Source organism: Lynx canadensis, chromosome A2 (genome assembly GCF_007474595.2).
Source record: "Lynx canadensis isolate LIC74 chromosome A2, mLynCan4.pri.v2, whole genome shotgun sequence".
Classification (NCBI taxonomy): domain Eukaryota; kingdom Metazoa; phylum Chordata; class Mammalia; order Carnivora; family Felidae; genus Lynx; species Lynx canadensis.
Genome location: NC_044304.2, coordinates 155,064,051 through 155,084,599, shown reverse-complemented (window position 1 = coordinate 155,084,599; position 20,549 = coordinate 155,064,051). Strand labels below are relative to the sequence as shown.

Sequence of the window (20,549 nt, the reverse complement as noted above, 5' to 3'; positions counted from 1 at the left end):
GAAATCGGAGCCATGGAAACGGCAGAGCGGAGGAAACGTGCACGCGCGAGGGTGGGCACGAAAGGAAAGAACCCTCCCCAGAAGACTGCGCGAGGGCGCTCCTAGGATTACGTCACGCACCCCGGTGACGTCACGGCCGTGACACGCGGGTGACGCGGGTGACGCCGTTGCCGCGGCGACTTCTAGTCGTCTCCGCCCCCTTCCCCCGCCCCCCGCCTAGCATCCTTCCCCCAATCCCCTCAGGCTCGGCTGCGCCGGGGGCCGCGGGCCGGTTCCTGAGGTGGCCCAGGGGCCCTCCCGCCGCCGGCGCCGCCCGGGCCGTCCCTCCCCGCCGCCCCCCGCCCTCCGCCTCCGCCTCCCCCCGCCCTCCGCCTCTCTTCCCCCTCCCCGCCCAGCAGCGGTCGCTCGGGCCCCGGCTCTCGGTTATAAGATGGCGGCGCTGAGCGGCGGCGGCGGCGGCGGTGGCGCGGAGCAGGGCCAGGCTCTGTTCAACGGGGACATGGAGCCCGAAGCCGGCGCCGCGGCCTCTTCGGCTGCGGACCCTGCCATTCCCGAGGAGGTGAGTGCCGGCGCACCCTACACCTCTCAGGTCTCTGGGCTCGGCTGGCTGGTGTTTTTGGGGGGAAAGAGGTGACGGTGGGGGCTCTGGTGCCCTGAGCCACCTTCTCCTTTGGGTTCTGCGGGGTGGGAGATGGGCATCCCCGCCGTGTCCCTCTCCGTCATGCAGCTCCTCGCTACGTAAACACACACAGTGGCCCAGGGGGGGTTTCCCTGGCTCGCACCCCAGTCTGGGGGATTCAGGCGGCATTGGCTGAGCGGGAGGCTATCAGTAGGGGGCGAGACTCAGGGTTGGTCTGAGAAGGTCACGGCTGGCTGAAGGTAGCCACGCTCTCATCTCTTCGATGTTTTCGTTATTTTGGTGTGGGGGGGGCGGCGAAGGGGGGCGGCATCCAGGTGGATAGATGTAGGTTAGTAGCCGGGGCCGGGACCCCAGCCTGAGTTACCATTGTAATTAGTACATGGTCGGGGAGGGGGGTGGTGATGGGGCGCATCGTTCCCCTCCACTCTCCCTGATGTCTCCCTTTTCAGGCCTCTGCCCTCCCCTCCACTTTTCTACTTGTTTGGGGATTTCTTTTCACCTGTTTTACCCAGCAGATGGTTTTGATTTAATTTTTACTTTTTTCAATCTTAAATCCCACTGTTTCCGCTCTCCTCTCCATCCCGGTGTCAGGGCCCCAGTTCTTATGTTTGCCTGTGCTCTGTCGCTGAGTGCTAACCCTTCCACCCCCCATCCCATTCCCATCGGCCGCTCCGCTCTTTTGCCGGTTGTCGGACCTGCCAGCCTTGTAGCCTCAGTATCTACTTAAGACCATTTTTGCACTTCTCTTACCCTAGTTCTCTTTAGGCCCTCTGGATCATTCTACTGCTCCCTAGCATTGTTATCTATTATCTTCATAAATCCGTTTGGACGCTTTGGAGCTCCTTCCCTTCTGAATCCTGAAGCTGTCAGGATTCCATCAGGTTTCACTTGAACTACTGGCACTTTTTGGCTAGTCTTCCATTGTGCGTCCATACCTCTTTATTTTTTCCTACCCGTTTTTAAATAGATTTGATTGATTTCTTTCTGTTGTCCTCCTTTTTGTCCCAGTTTTTTCCTTTCATTTTTTCCTGCTTGGCTTCTGCTTCTCTCAGCCTGGTTTTTTTTTTTTTTTTGTTTTTTTTTTTTGCATTATTTAGCCTATTATCACCTTGTCAAATTATTTACATTTGGTTTTCAAGGAAAACTTACTCCATTTACTATCTGGTATTGTATTATATAGAGTAATACACTTTATTATACTTTGCAGATAATGAGATATTAGTATAATAACTGTGCTTTGTAGTTATTGATTAGATTATGTGATTTAATTCTGTTGACTTTGCTCAAAGTTCTCTTTCCTTCCGTACTGTTTACATTTTGTTTCCCAATTCTCATAATGTCTCACTCTTTCTTCTATGTATGCAATGCTTCTTTCCTGCTTCATCATCTTTACTTTGGAAATTCACCCCATATGCTTGCTCTAGTATTAGTTTGTTCACAATTATAATTGTTTTTCAGTCTATTCTACCACCTCCATCTATGCCCATGATGTGTTCTATGCCATCATCTGGTCTAAAGTTCTCATGTTTTCTTCTTCATTAAATGGCACCACTTTCCACTTAATTTTTACTTTGCATTTTTGCTCAGATCAGTTTCCTCTAACATCTGTTCATTTTCACCAACTTCTTGTATTCTAAGGATAGCTCTTTTCCTTCTTCCATTTCCTAGTTTATTCTGATTTCCTTGTCCCCAGTTAACCATTCATTCGGCCTTGTTTCCTGACTTTTGGTTCTTAACTCTGAAGCTTCCTCTTGTCTTCCCTGCACCTCCACATTCCTTCTTATTTATAAACAGCTTTGTTCCGTTGACATGGAAATTTATTTTTAGGATACATTGTTTTTAATGGATAAATACTAGGGGTCACATCTGCTGTCTATTTTTTCCATGAATCGGATATGCCTTTGTCTTACCAGGCACAGGTGCCTCCAGGCTCCCTTTACTCTGTAGTGTATGTGTGGTTTTGTTGAATTCTAACTTTGAAGACTATTACAGAATGGAAGAATGGACAAATTATTGGGTATGGGTCATGAAATTGTAATTCTCTGACCATAACATTGTTTATACTGAGAACTTTAAGACTTAGTAGAACAGTTTGCAATGATATAGAGAAGTCTTTTGTTATGTATAATCTCCGCTATCTAATTGGAAAGGGCTGGATTGTTTGAGCTCTACCCTCTGAAGATTCTGATTCTGTAGGTGAGAGCTAGCGCCATTAAGTTTCTGTATTTGGCACACTTCCTGTGCCGTTCTCATGTGTTAATGATTGAGAATCACTAGGCTAATGAATTTAAGTTTAAATCGCCAATAATTAGAAAACGTATTGGTATCTCCTAAAACTACAAGGATACTCCTCTGACTCTCGTAACTAAATTTAATTAGTTAGAAGTGTTGTGTGCTGCGTCCTCCACTCAGGTTTTAATGTTTACTGATGAATAGTTTTATCTCTGTAATTTCTTATAAGAGCTGATATAAAAGGTGTTTGGAGAATAAATGATTAAAAGTGAATCTCTTTTGAATATAGATATCAATGTTATGGATGGCAGAATAAATTCCTCTAAGAAATACTTTAAAATTTGAAGTTGGTATTGTTAATTCAGCGAAAACTGAAATGTACTGTGTGTGGTCTTTTAATTGAACTATCTTCCTTATGTGCACTTAAAGAGGTAGACTTGCCAAGTGCATGGAAAGAAATGAAAAGTTGTGCTTGTGTAAAATGACACATTCTAAAGAATTCCCTTGCCTGACATTAAAATAGAGGGTTTTTTTTTTTTTAAAGTTTCTTAGAGGGAAATTTCAGCTTTCAGGTGTATTAAAAAATTTCTGACTACAGAGGGAAAACACATTCGTTATTGAAAAATTACAAAGCTGTAAGTAAAAAAAAAAAAAAAAAAGAAAAAATCTAATTATGTCACTAGGATATAAAAGTATAAACATTTTGGTGTATATCCAGAACTTTTTTAATGCTTGTATGATATAGTATATGTGGTTTTAATATTTTAAACTTAATGTAGCAAAATGTTTTACGTTTCATTAGGTAATACTATGATTTTTTAAAAAAAAATAATAATTTTTTTTGGATATTAAAGATTTTTTTTTTACTACTTGTTATCAAACATCTTGAACATAGAATGTAGATTTTAGTTTTTGATGTATGTTGGGAAGTGAACAAATTTTTTTGTCCTGTATTTGTATTTGTAGACCTCAAAGTAGAATATTCTAGAAATAACAGGATCTTATTAAATATTTATGAAATGAATGTGCTTCTACTTGTATTAAACCTTTATTTCTGACCATTTATATTTCCCTGATGTTTCTTTCTATGACTATATGGTATAATATTGGGATATTGTGACTAAATAGTATAATGAATACATTTATTTGAAAAACGTGTTGTATTAGGGTATGATATTTGTTAACAGTTCTTCTGTAGTGTTTCTGTAGAAGGAGCTTCTTATAATTCATTACAATTAAAATTATATTGTTTTCATGATTTCTATTGCCTGCCTTAGTTAAGCTATGTAATTATAATAATGCATTGACTAAGCAGTATTCTGGGATGGAATCTTTATAATGTGGTTCACTGTATTAAAACACATATTTATAAACCATGAAAAACCAGAGATAGTCCCATTAGGGTACTGCGTGCTTGTATAGTTCTGGTATTGCTGCTAATACTTGTCTAGGTATTTTTGAAGGTGGCCAAAACATGCCTGTTAGGCATAACTATAAGATAGCTGTTTTTGTCTTTAATATTTCTAGTGGTCCCTTTCTGTACTCTTTCTCTCCTTCCCTCCTTTAGGCATCTACTTTTATTTAGAAAACTATCTGATAATCAGTCACTTACATATGCTGGCTGTTAAAGGAATCATTTGTCAGTAAACCGATAAGAAAGGAATGTTGGTTCTGGATGCTTGAATCTTTGAATGTAGTAAACTCGAAGCAAACTTGATTTAATCTTGTTTGGATAATAGGCCAGAAAAATTATATTAGGATAACAAGCTAGAGAGAGGTTTGACTTTTTTTCAATTCCCTGTCCTTTGCTTTCCTGGTAAGGATGAATAGGAAGCTGATCTAACACCTGGAAACCTATGTTCTCTGAGTGGTGGGGGAGAGAGGGAAGGAGCAGGCTATATTGTTTTTTTTAGGCTTTTCTGTGACCTGATGCTTACTTTGTTAAATGTGGCAGCTGCTTAGAATTCTTCCTTTTTCCTCTTCTCCCAATCATAAAGTTGTATTCTCCTTTAGAATTGAAAAGTGCATATTTCCTTTGACATCTTGGTATTAATTTAGCTGAGTTCTTAGTGTGAACATTTTGTGTCACAATTCCCTTGTTCTAGGAAATGCAGTATGTTGCTATGCTTCCTATATTTCTGCCTCAAATTGTCATTAAAATAAGCTTTTATTGGCGCGCCTGGGTGGCTCAGTCGGTTGAGCGACCGACTTCGGCTCAGGTCATGATCTCACGGTTCGTGAGTTCAGGCCCTGCATTAGGCTCTGTGCTGACAGCTCAGAGCCTGGGGCCTGCTTCAGATTCTGTGTCTCCCTGTCTCTCTGCCCCTCCCCCGCTCATGCTCTGTCTCTGTCTCAGAAATGAATAAAATAAACATTAATTTTTTTTTTAAATAAGCTTTTATTGTCAGTAGCTCTTACTGGATTTCATCTTCCTCAGAAGTTGAATTAAGTCCTTTACTCATTCCCTTCATCTGTTCTACATTGGTTATTCTGTGAGGTCAGGATCAGCAATAGAGAACTGACTTCTCAATTATGTCTACTGCTTTTGTAGACATAATGTTACAGATAATAAAAGAACCAAAAAGGTAGTCTCATTTGTATCGTTCCTTCGTTAAATATTTGCTGGAGGCATTGATGTGTTCTGGGAGGTAGTTTTTATTTTTTAGTTTCTTTTGGCTACCAACCTAATTTACTATCATACATAATTAGCATGGTAGAAGAAAGAAACTCTTAATACAGCCTACACCCTAACATTAAGCAATTATTTTTTTTCTACCCTCTACCCTCTGAGATTATTTTGGTTTCCATGTTTTCTCTTGGGCTTAAAAAACTATTAGTCTTGTTTCTTCTATCAAGACTATGCATATGGAGGGAAATTGATGCCCAGTAACTTAACATTCCTTTCGGGGTCCTGGGAATGTACTTGATACAGAGTATAAAAATTACTCTGAACTCAATTAACTTTATGTCTTTGGGAAGCTCTGTAACATCAAATGAAACATCATTTTCATTCTTGTAATATAGCTGCAGTTACTGACAGCACTTTAGGGAAAAATATACCATAGGATGGTAGTTTTTAAATTACTGTAGAGCACTAGACAATTTTTAAAAAACTACCACTGTAAGAAATTCAAGTTTTCAGTTACCCTAATACATACATAGGAGAGAAACAGTTTTTGTCTGTTTTGTACATTTTTAAACTTTTTTTTTTTTAAAGAGAAAGAATGCGTGGGGGAGGGGCAGAGAGAGGGAGAGAGAGAGAATTTCAAGCAGGATCCATGCCCAGTGTGGAGCCCAACATGAGGCTTGATCTTACAACCCTGAGATCGTGACCTGAGCTGAAATCAAGATGCTTAACTGACTGAGCCACCTAGGTATCCCTGTTTTGTACAGTTTTTTTTTTTAATCTTTGCGTTTTGCAACAATATGTGGCACAGAAGTACTCAAATACTTTGTGAAAGAAACAGTGAATGGAACCTTATTAGATATGATGCACTCTGTTTTTCTGTACTTTTCAGTTCTCCTTTTTTTAAAATTGTTTTTAATGTTTATTTTTGAAAGAGAGGGGCAGAGTACAGGTGAGAGAGGGGCAGAGAGAGAGACAGACACACAGACAGACACACACACACACACACACACACACACACACAGAATCCGAAGTAGGATCCAGGCTCTGAGCTGTCAGCACAGAGCCTGACACAGGGCTTGAACCCAGGAACCACGAGATCATGACCTGAGCTGAAGTCGGATGCTTATCCAGTCAAGCCACCCAGGCGTCCCTCAGTTCTCTTTTTTTATGCTATGCATAAATCAGTTTACTAGATTGATAACAAATTGGTTGTAACAGGCATTTTGAAGGGTGGTGTAACTTCTTCAGCAGTTACGAAAAGGCTCTGTTTAGTTCTACACTTTAACTCTTGAAGTTCTTCAGTTATCTGCTTTGCATGTTGGTTTCCTTGAAAAAGAGGCTTTTATGGCTGTGAAAATTTTAGAGATGTGTACTGGCATAAATCTTCCCAATTGTAATAATCTGTGTAGAAAATTTCAACAACTTGTATCTAAGATAGTGGTCAGCAAACATTTTTTGTAAAGAGTCAAATGGTAGGGGCGCCTGGGTGGCGCAGTCGGTTAAGCGTCCGACTTCAGTCAGGTCACGATCTCGCGGTCCGTGAGTTCGAGCCCCGCGTCGGGCTCTGGGCTGATGGCTCAGAGCCTGGAGCCTGTTTCCGATTCTGTGTCTCCCTCTCTCTCTGCCCCTCCCCCGTTCATGCTCTGTCTCTCTCTGTCCCAAAAAAAAATAAACGTTGAAAAAAAAAAAAATTAAAAAAAAAAAAAAAAAAGTCAAATGGTAAAATTTTATGCACTGTGGGCCTAACTACTCTGTCTCTGTCAAAACAACTCAACAGATTCAACAGTGGCATTGTAGCACAAAAGCAGCTAATAGACTCTGTAAGTGAATTAGCCTGTGTTCCAATAAAACTTACGGACAATGGAATTTGAATTTCATATAATTTTCATGTGTCATGAAATATTCTTATAAGTTTTTTCAACATGTAAAAATGTAAAAACTATTTTTGTGGGCTGTATTAAAATAGATGATAGCCCAGATTTAGTTCATGGGCCAGAATTTTCAGATTACTGGTCTAGGGGAGACTGACTATATCATATTAAAAGTTCTGAAATGAAGGTGTGGGTTAGAGGTCTATAGAAAGTTGATCATTGCTTTTTGAAAAAATGTCGGGTTTATTGGGATATAGTTTACTATACTGTAATGTACCATTTTAACTATATAGTTTGATGAGTTTTGACAAATGTATATAGTCATGTAACCACTGCCACAATCAAGATACGGAACATTTCCATCATCTCAAAAAGTTCCCTAGTTCCTCTGTATTCAGTCCCCTTCGCTGACCCTCAGTTCCTGGCAGACACTGGTCTGGTCTCTAGTCTTATTTTCCTAGAAAACTATATACTTTCCCAGAAAGTTATATAAATGAAATGATAAAGTATGTGGTTTTATGTATTTGGCTTCTGTGATTTAGTTTGATACATCTGAGATTCACCCAGGTTGTATGTATCAGCAATTAGTTTTTGCTTATTATTTAGTAGTAGTCTATTGTGTGGATATGCCACAACTTCTTCATTTACCAGTTGATGGGGTAGTAGGGTTGTTTTTGGTTTTCAGCAATTGCAGTAAAGGTTGCCATAAATATTTGGGTTCAGGTTTTTGTGTGGACGTGGGTTTTCATTTTTCTTGAGTAAGGACCTAGAAGCAGGGTTGATGGGTTGTATGGTAAGTATATATTTAACTTTATAAGAAACTACCAATTCAATTAAAAAATGGGCAGAGGACATGAATGGACATATCTCCAAAGAAGACATCCAGATGGCCAACAGACACATGAAAAGATGCTCAATGTCACTCATCATCAGGGAAATGCAAATCGAAGCCTATCAGATATCATATCACACCTGTCAGAATGGCTAAAATCAAAAACTCAGGAAAAACCAGGTGTTAGTGAGGATGTGCACTGCTGGTGGGAATGCAAACTGGTGCAGTCACTGATGGAAAACAGTATAGAGGTTTCTCAAAAAATTAAAAATAGAACTACCCTACAATCCAGTAATCACACTACTGGTATTTACCCAAAGAATATAAAAACACTAATTTGAAGGGATATATACACCCCTGTGTTTATTGCAATATGATTTACAATAGCCAAGCAGCTATACACTTGGAAGCAGCCCAAGTGTCCATACACTGATGAATGGATAAAGAAGTGGTGTGTGTGTGTGTATGTGTGTGTGTGTACAATGGAACATTATTCAGCCATAAAAAGAATGAAAGCTTACCATTTGCAATGATGTATGGATCTAGACAGTATAGTGCTAAATGAAATAAGTCAAAGACAAACACCGTATGATTTCACTCTTATGTGGCATTTAAGAAATAAAACAAACGAACAAAGGAGGGGAAAAAAGAGACCAAAAGATAGACTTGTAACTACAGATAAAATGGTTATCAGGAGGGAGGGAGGTAGGGGGATGGGTGAAATTAGGTGAAGGGGATTAAGAGTACACTTATGTTGATGAGCACTGGGTGATATATGGAACTGTTGAATCACTCTATTGTACACTGGAAACTAATAACAACAATGTATGTTAACTACACTGGAATTAAAACAAAACAAAAGAAAGGAAACTGCCAAAATTTTCTAAACTAGCCATACCGTTTTGTATTGCTACCCACAGTGAGTGAGCATTCCAGTTATTCTGTATCCTTGTCAGCATTTGGTATTATCAGTCTTCTTAGTTTTAGCCATTCTGATAGATATATAGTAGTTGCTCATTGTGGTTTTAATTTGTATTTTCCTAATAACTAATGTTGTTGGATATCTGTTTATGTGCTTATTTACTATCCACATATTTAGTGAAGTCTCCCATTTAAATCTTTCTGTTTAGTTATCTTCTTGTGGAGTTGTAAGAGTGCTATATTTATATTCTGGATTCAAGTCCTTTATATCAGATATCTGTTTCGCACATGCCTCCCAGTCTGGCTTCTCTTTATATTTTCCTAATTGTCTTTTGAAGAGTAGAGGTTTTATTTTTGATGAAGTTCAGTTTATCATCTTTTCTTTCATGATTTCTGCTTTTTGTGTTCTATTCAGTAAATCCTTTTTTTTTTTAAAGTTTATCTATTTATTTGGAGAGAGAGAGAGAGAGCGCGTGCACACACATGCGAGTGGGGAGAGGGAGAGAAAGAGAGAATCCCAAGCAGGCTCTGCAACGTTAGTACAGGGCTCGAATTTACAAACCGTGAGATCATGACCTGAGCCAAAGTCTGATGCTTAACTCACTGAGCCACCCAGGAACCCCTATTTAGTCAATTTTTGCCTAATTTAAGATCATGATACTTTCTCCTATGTTTTTGTTCTAGAAATGTTACAGTTTCACCTATTACACATCATAGGTCTGTGATCCATTTGGAGTTAATTTTTGTGTATGTTGTGAAGTAGAGGTTAAAGTTCATTCTTTTTCATATGGATGTCCTGTTTCATAGTTGTTGAAGAAACTTTTTTCTGTCAAGTTACTTTAGCATCTTTATTGAAATCAATTGATCATATATGTGAGTTTTGAACTCTGTTTTATTGACCTATATGTCTTTTCTTTGGCCAGTATCACACTATCTTGATGACTATAGCTTTATAGTTAAGTCTTAAAATTAGGTAGAACCAATTCTTTGGATTTTTAGAACTTTAAAATTTGATTTTTGAATTTCCTGTGTTAACTATACTTTTAGAAGGAAAAGGCCCATAATTTTCTTATTCTGAAAAGTATTTTCTACCCCCAAAAGCCAAAGACTCACTGCTATTTATAATTAGCACACCCCTATCTTGAATTATTTGGTGGTGAGGTTTATGAAAAATGGCAGGTAAAGAAAAACTTTCATTCAAAGTTCATTTCTTTATAAGAAATGAAGGAGATGTTTCAGTGGGTTGCACAAAGCAGTCAATAATGTCCTTTTTACCATATTGCAAAAGTATTAACTGTAAAGAAGATATGTGTGGGTGAAAGTATATTAAGATGTTTATTCACTACAAAAGTCACTGAAAATGTCAGCTGGTGGAAGATATTAGTTTCTACTATGTTATTCTCCATCTTCATTGTAATAGTTCTTCTATTTGAAAACCTATGTCATGTTCTGTGATGTTCCAGAATTAGCACCTTTATTAATCTTCAAGGCATCATTAAATTGTTTTTACTAAGGATAAGCATTTGGTGATTATTGGTCATATTTCTACCTTTCTCGTTGTGGCTCATATGATCCTTCATCTTTTTTTTTTTTTTTTAAATTTTTTTTTTTTTCAACGTTTATTTATTTTTGGGACAGAGAGAGACAGAGCATGAACGGGGGAGGGGCAGAGAGAGAGGGAGACACAGAATCGGAAACAGGCTCCAGGCTCTGAGCCATCAGCCCAGAGCCTGACGCGGGGCTCGAACTCACGGACCGCGAGATCGCGACCTGGCTGAAGTCGGACGCTTAACCGACTGCGCCACCCAGGCGCCCCTCATCTTTTTTTAATTACACTGGTGATTGCTTAGCTTAGGGGAAGTCCCTACAAGATAAACTATTTCTGGTCATGTTTTTCATCTAGGTATTAAACAAAAAATCAGCAAACATGTTCATAGAGCATAAGTCTTGAATACCTGACTCGTACAGGGCTGTGTGGGAAGGTAGATAGTATCCAGGCTTTTGTTCACATTGTAAGGAGTGTTATTCCAGTTGTATTTGGCTACCTTGCAAATTTGGAAAATGCTCTTCTAGGGAGAGAGAAGCTCCACATTTTGGCAGACCATTTTCAACTGTTGTTTCAAAATTAGTGTGTTTAAAAAATGCTTTTCCTTTGTAAAAGATACTTTGTGTTTACATTGAGAAATACTCTACTCATGTTTTATATTTTATATTTTTAAATATATAACCATTAAATTAATAACATCAAAAAAAGACTTTCTATTTTTAGAATAGCTTAAATTAAATGAAATTTTAGGATGCTTTTAATTTTGAAATAATTTAAGGGGCGCCTGGGTGGCTCAGTTGGTTAAGTGTCTGACTTTGGCTCAGGTCACGATCTCAATGCTTGCGAATTCGAGACCCGCATCCAGCTCTGTGCTGACAGCTCAGAGCCTGGAGCCTGCTTCAGATTCTCCATCTCTTTCTGCCCCTTACCTACTCATGCTGTCTCTGTCTGTCTGTCTCTCTCTTTCAAAAAGTAAACATTAAAAAAATTTTTTTAAAAGAAATAGTTTATTTTCTAAAAATGTTTATTTTTTTATCTGAGAGAGAGAGAGAGAGAGAGAGAGCGAGCGAGCGCAAGGGCAGAGGAAGGGCAGAGAGAGAGAGAGGGAGATAGAGAATCCTAAGTAGACTCCAGGCTCCAGTCTGTCAGCACGGAACCCAACTTGGAGCTGAAACTGACTAAACTGTGAGATCATGACCTGAGCCAAAGTCAGACACCTAACTGACTGGAGCCACCCAGGCGCCCCCAAAAATAAATAGTTAAAAATGCTGCTTAGGTTTGTTCGTTCCTCTGTTAGAATTTCTAAACTGCATTTTCTATATTATCACATTTATTTTGCAAAATAAATTTGTTTGGTCTTATAGATGGACTTTTAACATTAAAGGGGATTAATAGCTCCAGCAGTAATATTGTAAATATTTATTAGAACCTGAATTTTTTGTATTCTCAGCCTGGGTCTAATCTCTTTTCCTCTGTTTTATTTATTTTATTTTTATTTTCTTTTTAAAAAGTTTATTTATTTTGAGAGAAGACAGAGACCAGAGAAGTTTATTTATTTTGAGAGAAGACAGTGGGGTGGCGGCACATAAAGAGAGAGAGCAAGAATCTCAAGCAGGCTCCATGCTCAGTCAGTACAGATCTCGATGCGGGGCTCAATTTCACGAACCATGAGATCATGATCTAAGCCTAAACCAAGAGTCAGATGTTTAACTGACTGAGCCACCCAGGCGCCCCCTTTTTCTCTGTTTTTAAAGTTATACCATCTACTTAGAAATCTCTCTGTAACTTAAAGGAAGAAAAACATAACAATTACTAATGTAAGAGTCTTAAATTTTTTTAAATGTTTATTTATTTTTGAGAGAGAGAGAGAGAGAGAGTCAGAGTGTGAGTGGGAGAGGGGCAGAGACAGGAGACACAGATTCTGAAGCAGGCTCCAGGCTCTGACCTGTCAGCACAGAGCCTGACGCAGGGCTAGAACTCATGAACTGTGAGATCATGACCTGAACCAAGGGTGGACACTTAACTCACTGAGCCATCCAGGTGCCCCTGTAATTTAAGAGTCTTATGTAGGTATTGTTTTTTTAGAGTTCTTATTAGCATAATTTCTGGTATGTTATATGAAGGTAATTTCATTCCCATTCATTATAAAAGTATCCTATCAATACCAAACAATTATTGCCTTTATAATTTTTTAATATAAAAAGGTAAAGTACTATTAATTATTCCTAAATACCTCAAAATTGCGTTTTTACACAATTGTATAACTGTATGTCCATGGGAATGGTGTCAGAACTTCAGACAGGGAAGAGGTTACAATTCATTGTAGTCGTTACGTTCCTATTGTACAACCACTGAAAGTGTTCATTTCCCCTTAGTTTTTGTACGCTTTTAACGCTTTTAACATTTGAAATATTCCACCCATATTTTCTTTCTGCAGGTGTCTTCTCATATTAAGTTACACAATATGAAGTTAGTTTCACTATGCATGAACATTTAGTTCAGTGTAACTTTGTGATAACTCTGTTGTAGAGGATTTTTCTGCCTTTGAGTTTGACACTTAAGTTTCTGTATATATTTATGAAGGAAACTTTGGTTATTGGTTATCATGGATGACTCTTTGAGAGAAAGGTTTAAATAGTTCTAGCAACTGTTCTGTGTCATAGCCATTCCTATGCAGCTTGCTTATCAATGGCGGCATTTGCTTTTTCCCTCCGTCCCCTGTGATAGCCACTGAACTTGTAAGTGGATCATAGTGGTATGAGAATAAAATGAGATGGTGGACATGTAAAACCCCTCACAAAATTATAGTCATGTTATTTTTTTTTTTTTTTAATTTTTTTTTTCAATGTTTATTTATTTTTGGGACAGAGAGAGACAGAGCATGAATGGGGGAGGGGCAGAGAGAGAGGGAGACACAGAATCGGAAACAGGCTCCAGGCTCTGAGCCATCAGCCCAGAGCCTGACGCGGGGCTCGAACTCATGGACCGCGAGATCGTGACCTGGCTGAAGTCGGACGCTTAACCGACTGCGCCACCCAGGCGCCCCAGTCATGTTATTTTTCTGTTCATTTTCAAGATTAAAAATAAATATATTCAGATTTGTCCTTTCAGAAATACTTATGGCATCTTTTAGGATGTTCAGTGACACAGTTAGCTCAGGGCTTTAGATGTTACAGACTTTTGGCAATTCTTTTTTTTTTTTTTAATTTTTTTTTTTTAACGTTTATTTATTTTTGAGACAGAGAGAGACAGAGCATGAACGGGGGAGGGTCAGAGAGAGGGAGACACAGAATCTGAAACAGGCTCCAGGCTGAGCTGTCAGGACAGAGCCCGACGCGGGGCTCGAACTCACGGACCGTGAGATCATGACCTGAGCCGAAGTCGGCCGCTTAACCGACTGAGCCACCCAGGCGCCCCTGGCAATTCTTAATATAAGGTTGTTGATTGACCTAATAGGACTGTTTGAATGTTGATTACATTCAGTGTTATCTTTAAACCACTACTGAGTTAAAGAAACACACAGTGACAAAATACTTATATTTTTTGGTAAGCATGTCTTAGGAAAGAGGTAAAATGTGTTAATATGATAGTACACAGACTGTGTCTCATGACTTTATTGGAAAAATGGTAAGCATTAGGACTTGTGTTTTAACATTTTTAGAGCTATGGTCCACCATATTCCTTGTCCTCTTTCTTTTAAAAACTATTTATTATTTAAAAAAAAATTTTTTTTAACGTTTATTCATTTTTGAGACCGAGAGAGAGACAGAGCATGAATGGGGGAAGGTCAGACAGAGAGAGGGAGACACAGAATCTGAAACAGGCTCCAGGCTCTGAGCTGTCAGCACAGAGCCCGACGTGGGGCTCGAACTCATGGACCGCGAGATCATGACCTGAGCCGAAGTCGGACGCCCAACCGACTGAGCCACCCAGGTGCCCCTAAAAACAATTTTTTTAACGCTTATTTATTCTTGAGAGACAGGGTGCAAGTCGGGGAGGGGCAGAGAGAGAGAGACAGACAGACAGAATTCGAAGCATGCTCCAGGGCTCTGAGCTGTCAGAGCCCAATTTGGGGCTCAACCCCGTGAACTGTGAGATCATGACCTGAGCCGAAGTCGGATGCTTAGCTGACTGAGCCACCCAGGTGCACCTTGTCATCTTTTTAAAACTACATTGATGACTGGTAGTAAGTCGTTTCATAGGCCATTATTCAAGTATTCAGTAAATAAATATTTGAGTGCCTACAATATGCCGGGTAGTAATCTCGGTGCTTAGGAGTACATTAGAAAACAAAACAAAGATCTCTGCCCTCATCTAGCTTACATTCTGGTGGAGGTATGTGTATATAGTGGGGGAGGGACAGATAGACACACAAAATTACATAGTATGTTTGAAGGTAGTAAGTTGTGTGGAAAAATCAAAACAGAACAGGGCAAATTTTGGGGGGTAGGTTGCAATTTAAAATAGACAAATTAGGGGCACCTGGATGGCTCAGTTGAGTAAGCGTCCAGCTTCAGCTCATGTCACGATCTCATGATTTGTGAGTTTGAGCCCCATATTGGTCTCTGCACTGATGGTGGGGAGCCTGCTTGGGGTTCTCTCCCCCTCCCTCTCTGCCCCTGTCCCGCTCACTCTCTCTCTGTCTCTCTCTTTCTTTCTTACTCTGTTTTGCATTCTCTCTCAAAATAAATAAATAAATATCTTAAAAAAAATAAAAATCAAATAGGGAAATTAGGTTAGGGCCTTAGTTGAGAGGGTTGACATTGAGCAAAGATTTCAAGAGGTAAAAGAAGAGCATTTCAGACAGAAGAACCAAATTCAAAGGTTCTGAGTCAGGATGTGCCTTGCCTATTCGAGACATAGCAAGAGGGTCAAAGTTGCTGGAGTGGCTTAAAGAAGGGAGCTGAGGGGTGCCTGGGTAGCGCAGTCAGTTGAGCGTTGACTCTTCATTTTGGCTCAGGTAGTGATCCCAGGCTCGTGGGATTGAACCCCATATGGGGCTGCACACTAGGTGTGAAGCCTGCTTGAGATTCTTTCTCTTTTCCTCTTCCCTCTCCCCATCTCTACTGTTTGCCCATGTGATCTATCTCTAAAGAAATTTTTTAAATTTAAAGAAGGGAGGCAAGTAGTAGGAGGTGGAATCTAAGAGGTGTTGGGGTAAGAGTGGGAACAGAAGCATGACCAAAGGCCACTGATTTTTGCTTTAGGTGAAATGGGTAGCCATTCAAAGTTTAAGCAGTCAAAACTGAGCCACATGTTTTTAACAAAAAGGTTCTGGTTGCTATGTAGAGAATAGACTGTAAAGAGGCAAGGGTAGATGTAGGGAGACCAGGGAGGAGGCTCTTGGAATTATCTAGACAATGGTCTAGACCAGAATGGTAGCAGTAGAGGTATATAGAAATGATCAGATTTTAGATGTTTTTGTTTTTATTTATTAAAAAAATTTTTTTAACGTTTATTCACTTTTGAGAACAGAGTGTGAGAGTGGGGGAGGGGCAGACAGAGAGGGAGACACAGAATCCCAAGCAGGTTCCAGGCTCTGAGCTGTCAACACAGAGCCTGACATGAGGCTCAAACTCACAAACCGTGACATCATGACCTGAGCCGAAGTTGGATGCTTAACTGACTGAGCCACCCAGGTGCCCCAAATTTTAGATGTTTTTAAAGTAGAGCCAACAGGGGCGCCTGGGTGGCGCAGTCGGTTAAGCGTCCGACTTCAGCCAGGTCACGATCTCGAGGTCCGTGAGCTCGAGCCCCGCGTCAGGCTCTGGGCTGCTGGCTCGGAGCCTGGAGCCTGTTTCCGATTCTGTGTCTCCCTCTCTCTCTGCCCCTCCCCCTTTCATGCTCTGTCTCTCTCTGTCCCAAAAATAAATAAACGTTGGAAAAAAAAATTAAAAAAAAAAATAAAGTAGAGCCAACAGGATTTATTGATAGGTTGAATGTGAGGTGTGCAAGAGAGGTGTCAAGGGGGAAGGGGAGGGCACAGATTAAGAATTCAGCCACCCAGGGGCGCCTCAGTGGCTCAGTTGGTTGAGCATTCGACTCTTGATTTCAGTTCCGGTCATGATCCTGGGGTCATGGGATGGAGCCCGGTCTCGGGCTTGTGCTGAACATGGAGCCTGCTTGGGATTCTCTCTCTCCTCCCCTTCTCCCCTGCTCGTGTACTCTCTCTCTCCTAAAAATAAAAATAATAAATAAATAAAAGTTCAGTTTGGGGCATGTTTGAAATACCTATTAGATGTCGAAGATGTTGAGTATGCAGTTATGAGTCTGGAGTTTGGGAGTGAGGCCCAGTGACAGAGACTGTTCACCGTATCTATGTCTTACTTTCTTCTTGAGTATGTACTTAGACATTTCTCCCTTGTAGTTAGGTGTGGTTATATGATTAAGTTCTGGCTAATGTAATATGAACACATGTGATATACATTAATTCTAGGTCTGGTCCATACAAACACCCTCCATCCTGTTTTTTCCCTTCTGGTTGGCTGCACTGAGATGATCCTAAGGGTAAGTTGGAAGCCATATATTGTAAATGGTAGGTTGTCCATTAGCCTAGGTGTCTGAATACTGTATGGATAAGGACCACTTTGCTAACCTGTTCAACAACCTAGTATTATTAGATGGATAAGAAATAAGTTTACATTGTATTTGAGTTCTTATACCTTTTGGGTGTATTTATTATAGCAGTTACCCAGCCCTGAATTTGGGATTTGGATGGTATTTGAAGCTATGAAACTGATGTGGTCATCAAGGGAATGAGTGTAGATAGGAAAGCAGTGAGCCAAGGTTGGAGAAAAGAGGAGGAGCCTGAGAAGGAGCAACCAGTGGGGTAGGAAATCAGATGAAGAAAGTTTATTTTTTATTTATTTTTATTTTATTTATTTTTTTTTGGAAGAAAATTTAATAGAGAGTTGTCAGTTGTGTATACTGCTAGGTCAAGAAAAATAAAGACTAACAATTTATCATTGGAGTTAACAAAGTAGAGCTATTGTGATATAGACAAGAATAGAGCATTGAGATGAGATTCCAATGGAGATATTCTGATGGAGTGATTTTAAGGGAGAATAGAAGAAGTGGGGATAGTGAAGAATTTTCCTATAAAGGGGAACAGAGAAATGGGGCAATAGGTAGGTAGTGATTGGGAAGTGGGGTCAAAGAATTTTTTTTTAGTGATTAAAAAAAATTATAAGGACATATGGTGATAGGAATGAATCCTTAGTAAGTCATTAACGGTTTCTGGAGAGAGACAGGGAGAGGAGGAGGAAGAGGGAGGGAGAAGGAGAGAGAGAGAGAGAGGGACATTGCCTCTGAAGAGGCAAGAGGGAAAGAGATTTAGTTATATGTGGAAGGACTGGCTCTCAATAGGAGCATGGATATTCTATGGTAATAGGTGGTAAGGCAGAGTATATAAATGCAAATGTTGATAGGTCCATGCGATAAGGTTATAAGCTAAGAGTGAATCTTAGGGATAGGTGCATTAAGGAGAGAGGTGAATGTCTTAAAGTTGTTTGGGAACACATGAGGGTGAATGGATAAGGGGCAAATATAAAATTGATAAGCAATATTAAATTATTTTACCAGTTGTCCAAACAGCATTGTGACTTCTGGCTTTTTGGTGCAGGTCCTCAGATCAAAGTTAAATGTAACTTGCTGAAGGCAATTTAATAATTGATATGAGTCATTCTCATTTTGACTCAGACATGGAATCGTTGTGAAATAGAACATGAATTATTACTTCTTCGTGAAGTATATGCCATTATCCTGTGGAATTTAAGCTAAATTTGGAGAGGTCTGGTTACTAAGGTTGTTTTTAAAAAGAATTCATTCTTTCTGTATTGAAGTTTTATTGAATATTTATTTTGTCTGTGTAGAATAGCATCCTCATCGTTGCAGTCTAATTTTTTTATACCGTACAGTGAAGCAGTTGCTGTCCTGTTACTTTCTTTCAAACATTTTCCAAGTTTGACTTGTCTTTTTGCTCATTCTTTTCCTGCTGCCTGAATTAGGAATTCTTTCCCTTGTCCTCAACCCATCCATACCTTTTAGACTTAGCTCACTTATCTCAGGAAGCATTCCTTAACCTCGTTCCAAGGCCTGCTCAGGTGCTTCTACTTTGTGCTTTCATAGTGTATCTCAGGGTATACTTGTATCATTTGACTTACTATATTATAGTTTTTGTTGATATCCATCCCTTCCCTCCAGACCAATGTCGTTCAGTCAAACTTTCTGTCATGATGGAAATGTTCTCTGCTGTCTTGTATGTCCACATGTGGCTATCGTGCACTCAAAATGTGTATAGTAGGACTGAAGAGTTGGATTTTAAATTTTATCTGATTAAATTTAAATAGTCAAATGCGGGGGCGCCTGGGTGGCTTGGTTGGTTAAGTGTCCGACTTCGGCTCAGGGCATGATCTCACGGTCCGTGGGTTCAAGCCCCGTGTCGGGCTTTGTGCTGACAGCTCAGAGCCTGGAGCCTGTTTCAGATTCTGTGTCTCCCTCTCTCTCTGCCCCTCCCCTGTTCATGCTCTGTCTTTCTCTGTCTCAAAAATAAATAAACATTAAAAAAAAAAATTAAAAAAAAAAATAGTCACATGTGGCTGCTGACCGGTACTTTGATCAGTGCCACTCTAGACCCTTTTAAAGTCAAGGCTTGTGTGGGATTCATATTTATTTTTCATCGCTTAACAATACTTACTGCTACTTAAATTACTGCATTCTTTTCTCATAATCTTAGTCCAAATAGTTGTCACTCACCTGGAACATGGCAGTTTTCTTCTCTACTTCCATTCTTAACCTTAGCTTTCCAGTTTGTTTTCAGATTACGTTGATTTATGCAGCGGTAAGTTCTTCCATCCTGTGAAGCTAGGGTTTTTGTTGTTGTGTTGCTGTTGTTTTTCTCTTTTGGGCTGAAAAACTGGGTACTGTGAGGTTACCTCAAGGAATTTCTGAGGGTTCAGGAGCGGCAAGGAAGAAGTTTAGTGGGCTTGTGGAGGGTAGGGAGGCAATTTCCGCTTCAACCAAAGTAGCTCCACTTTGTAAGTTACTATATTGGAATTGTGCTTGAGATTTCACTTGGAGGGAAAAAACGCTTCTAAAAGAGAAAACTCTTGTTGGAGGAAACAGGGCATGCACATGGCAGTATGTGATTAAGTGCCAGAGTGGATGATGGAGGAGTTCAGAAATGGAAGGTTATTATAGGCTAATGAGGTCTTGATGGAAGTTAGTGTTCAACCTAGGCAGGAAGAAGGAAGGAAAAAAGATTTAATAGGTGGTGGGTTTAGACTTTGCAAAGAACTAGAGTTAGAAATACATATGGTAGTTTTGTTTAAGGAACAGGATCACCATGATAATAGTTGAGTGAATTGCATGAAATAAAATTTGGCTACGTTAGACAGGACTGCATTGTGTAAAATAGTTACAAATGGAAAATTTTTAACTTTATATTATATGCAGCGGGACGAAAGTGGGGATTTAAAATGATAAAAGCAGTGTTTCAGGATGATTGAATTGATAAGGGTTTGTACGGTGGATTTCAGATGGGAAGAGGTCAAACATTAAATATTTAGAGACAAAAGCTGTAAGGTGTTGTTCCTGTCACTGTTGAAGGTTGCATTCATTGACAGTAGATACTGAGACACTGTAGTGTGCGGTATTTATTAGGAATTAACACCTGTGGAAGGAAGACTGGGCACAGGATGAAGTTGTATTGGGATGCGGACCTCATAAAACCCTTGCCTTTTATTTTAGCGCAGGGCTCCGGGGTGAGGATTGCCTGTCAGAGGGAGTTGAGCCAAATGGCTGGGCCTTTGTACCCCTCCTTGCTTGGTCACTGGATGTGGGCCAAAGTTGAAGCGGACTTTGAGGGAGGTGACATTTGG

The 20,549-nt window shown here is 39.9% G+C and overlaps 1 protein-coding gene across 3 annotated transcripts in view; it reads left to right on the top strand.

Moving 5' to 3' along the window:
* The first annotated feature begins 234 nt into the window (after positions 1-234).
* BRAF (B-Raf proto-oncogene, serine/threonine kinase) overlaps positions 235-20,549 on the top strand; it is a 166,564-nt gene continuing 146,249 nt past the window's right edge. For all 3 annotated transcript variants that reach the window (XM_030308583.2, XM_030308582.2, XM_032592466.1), the window contains exon 1: positions 235-559. In XM_030308583.2, the coding sequence (XP_030164443.1) occupies positions 431-559 (129 nt within the window). In that variant the 5' untranslated portion in view covers positions 235-430. The remainder of the gene's footprint in view (positions 560-20,549) is intronic.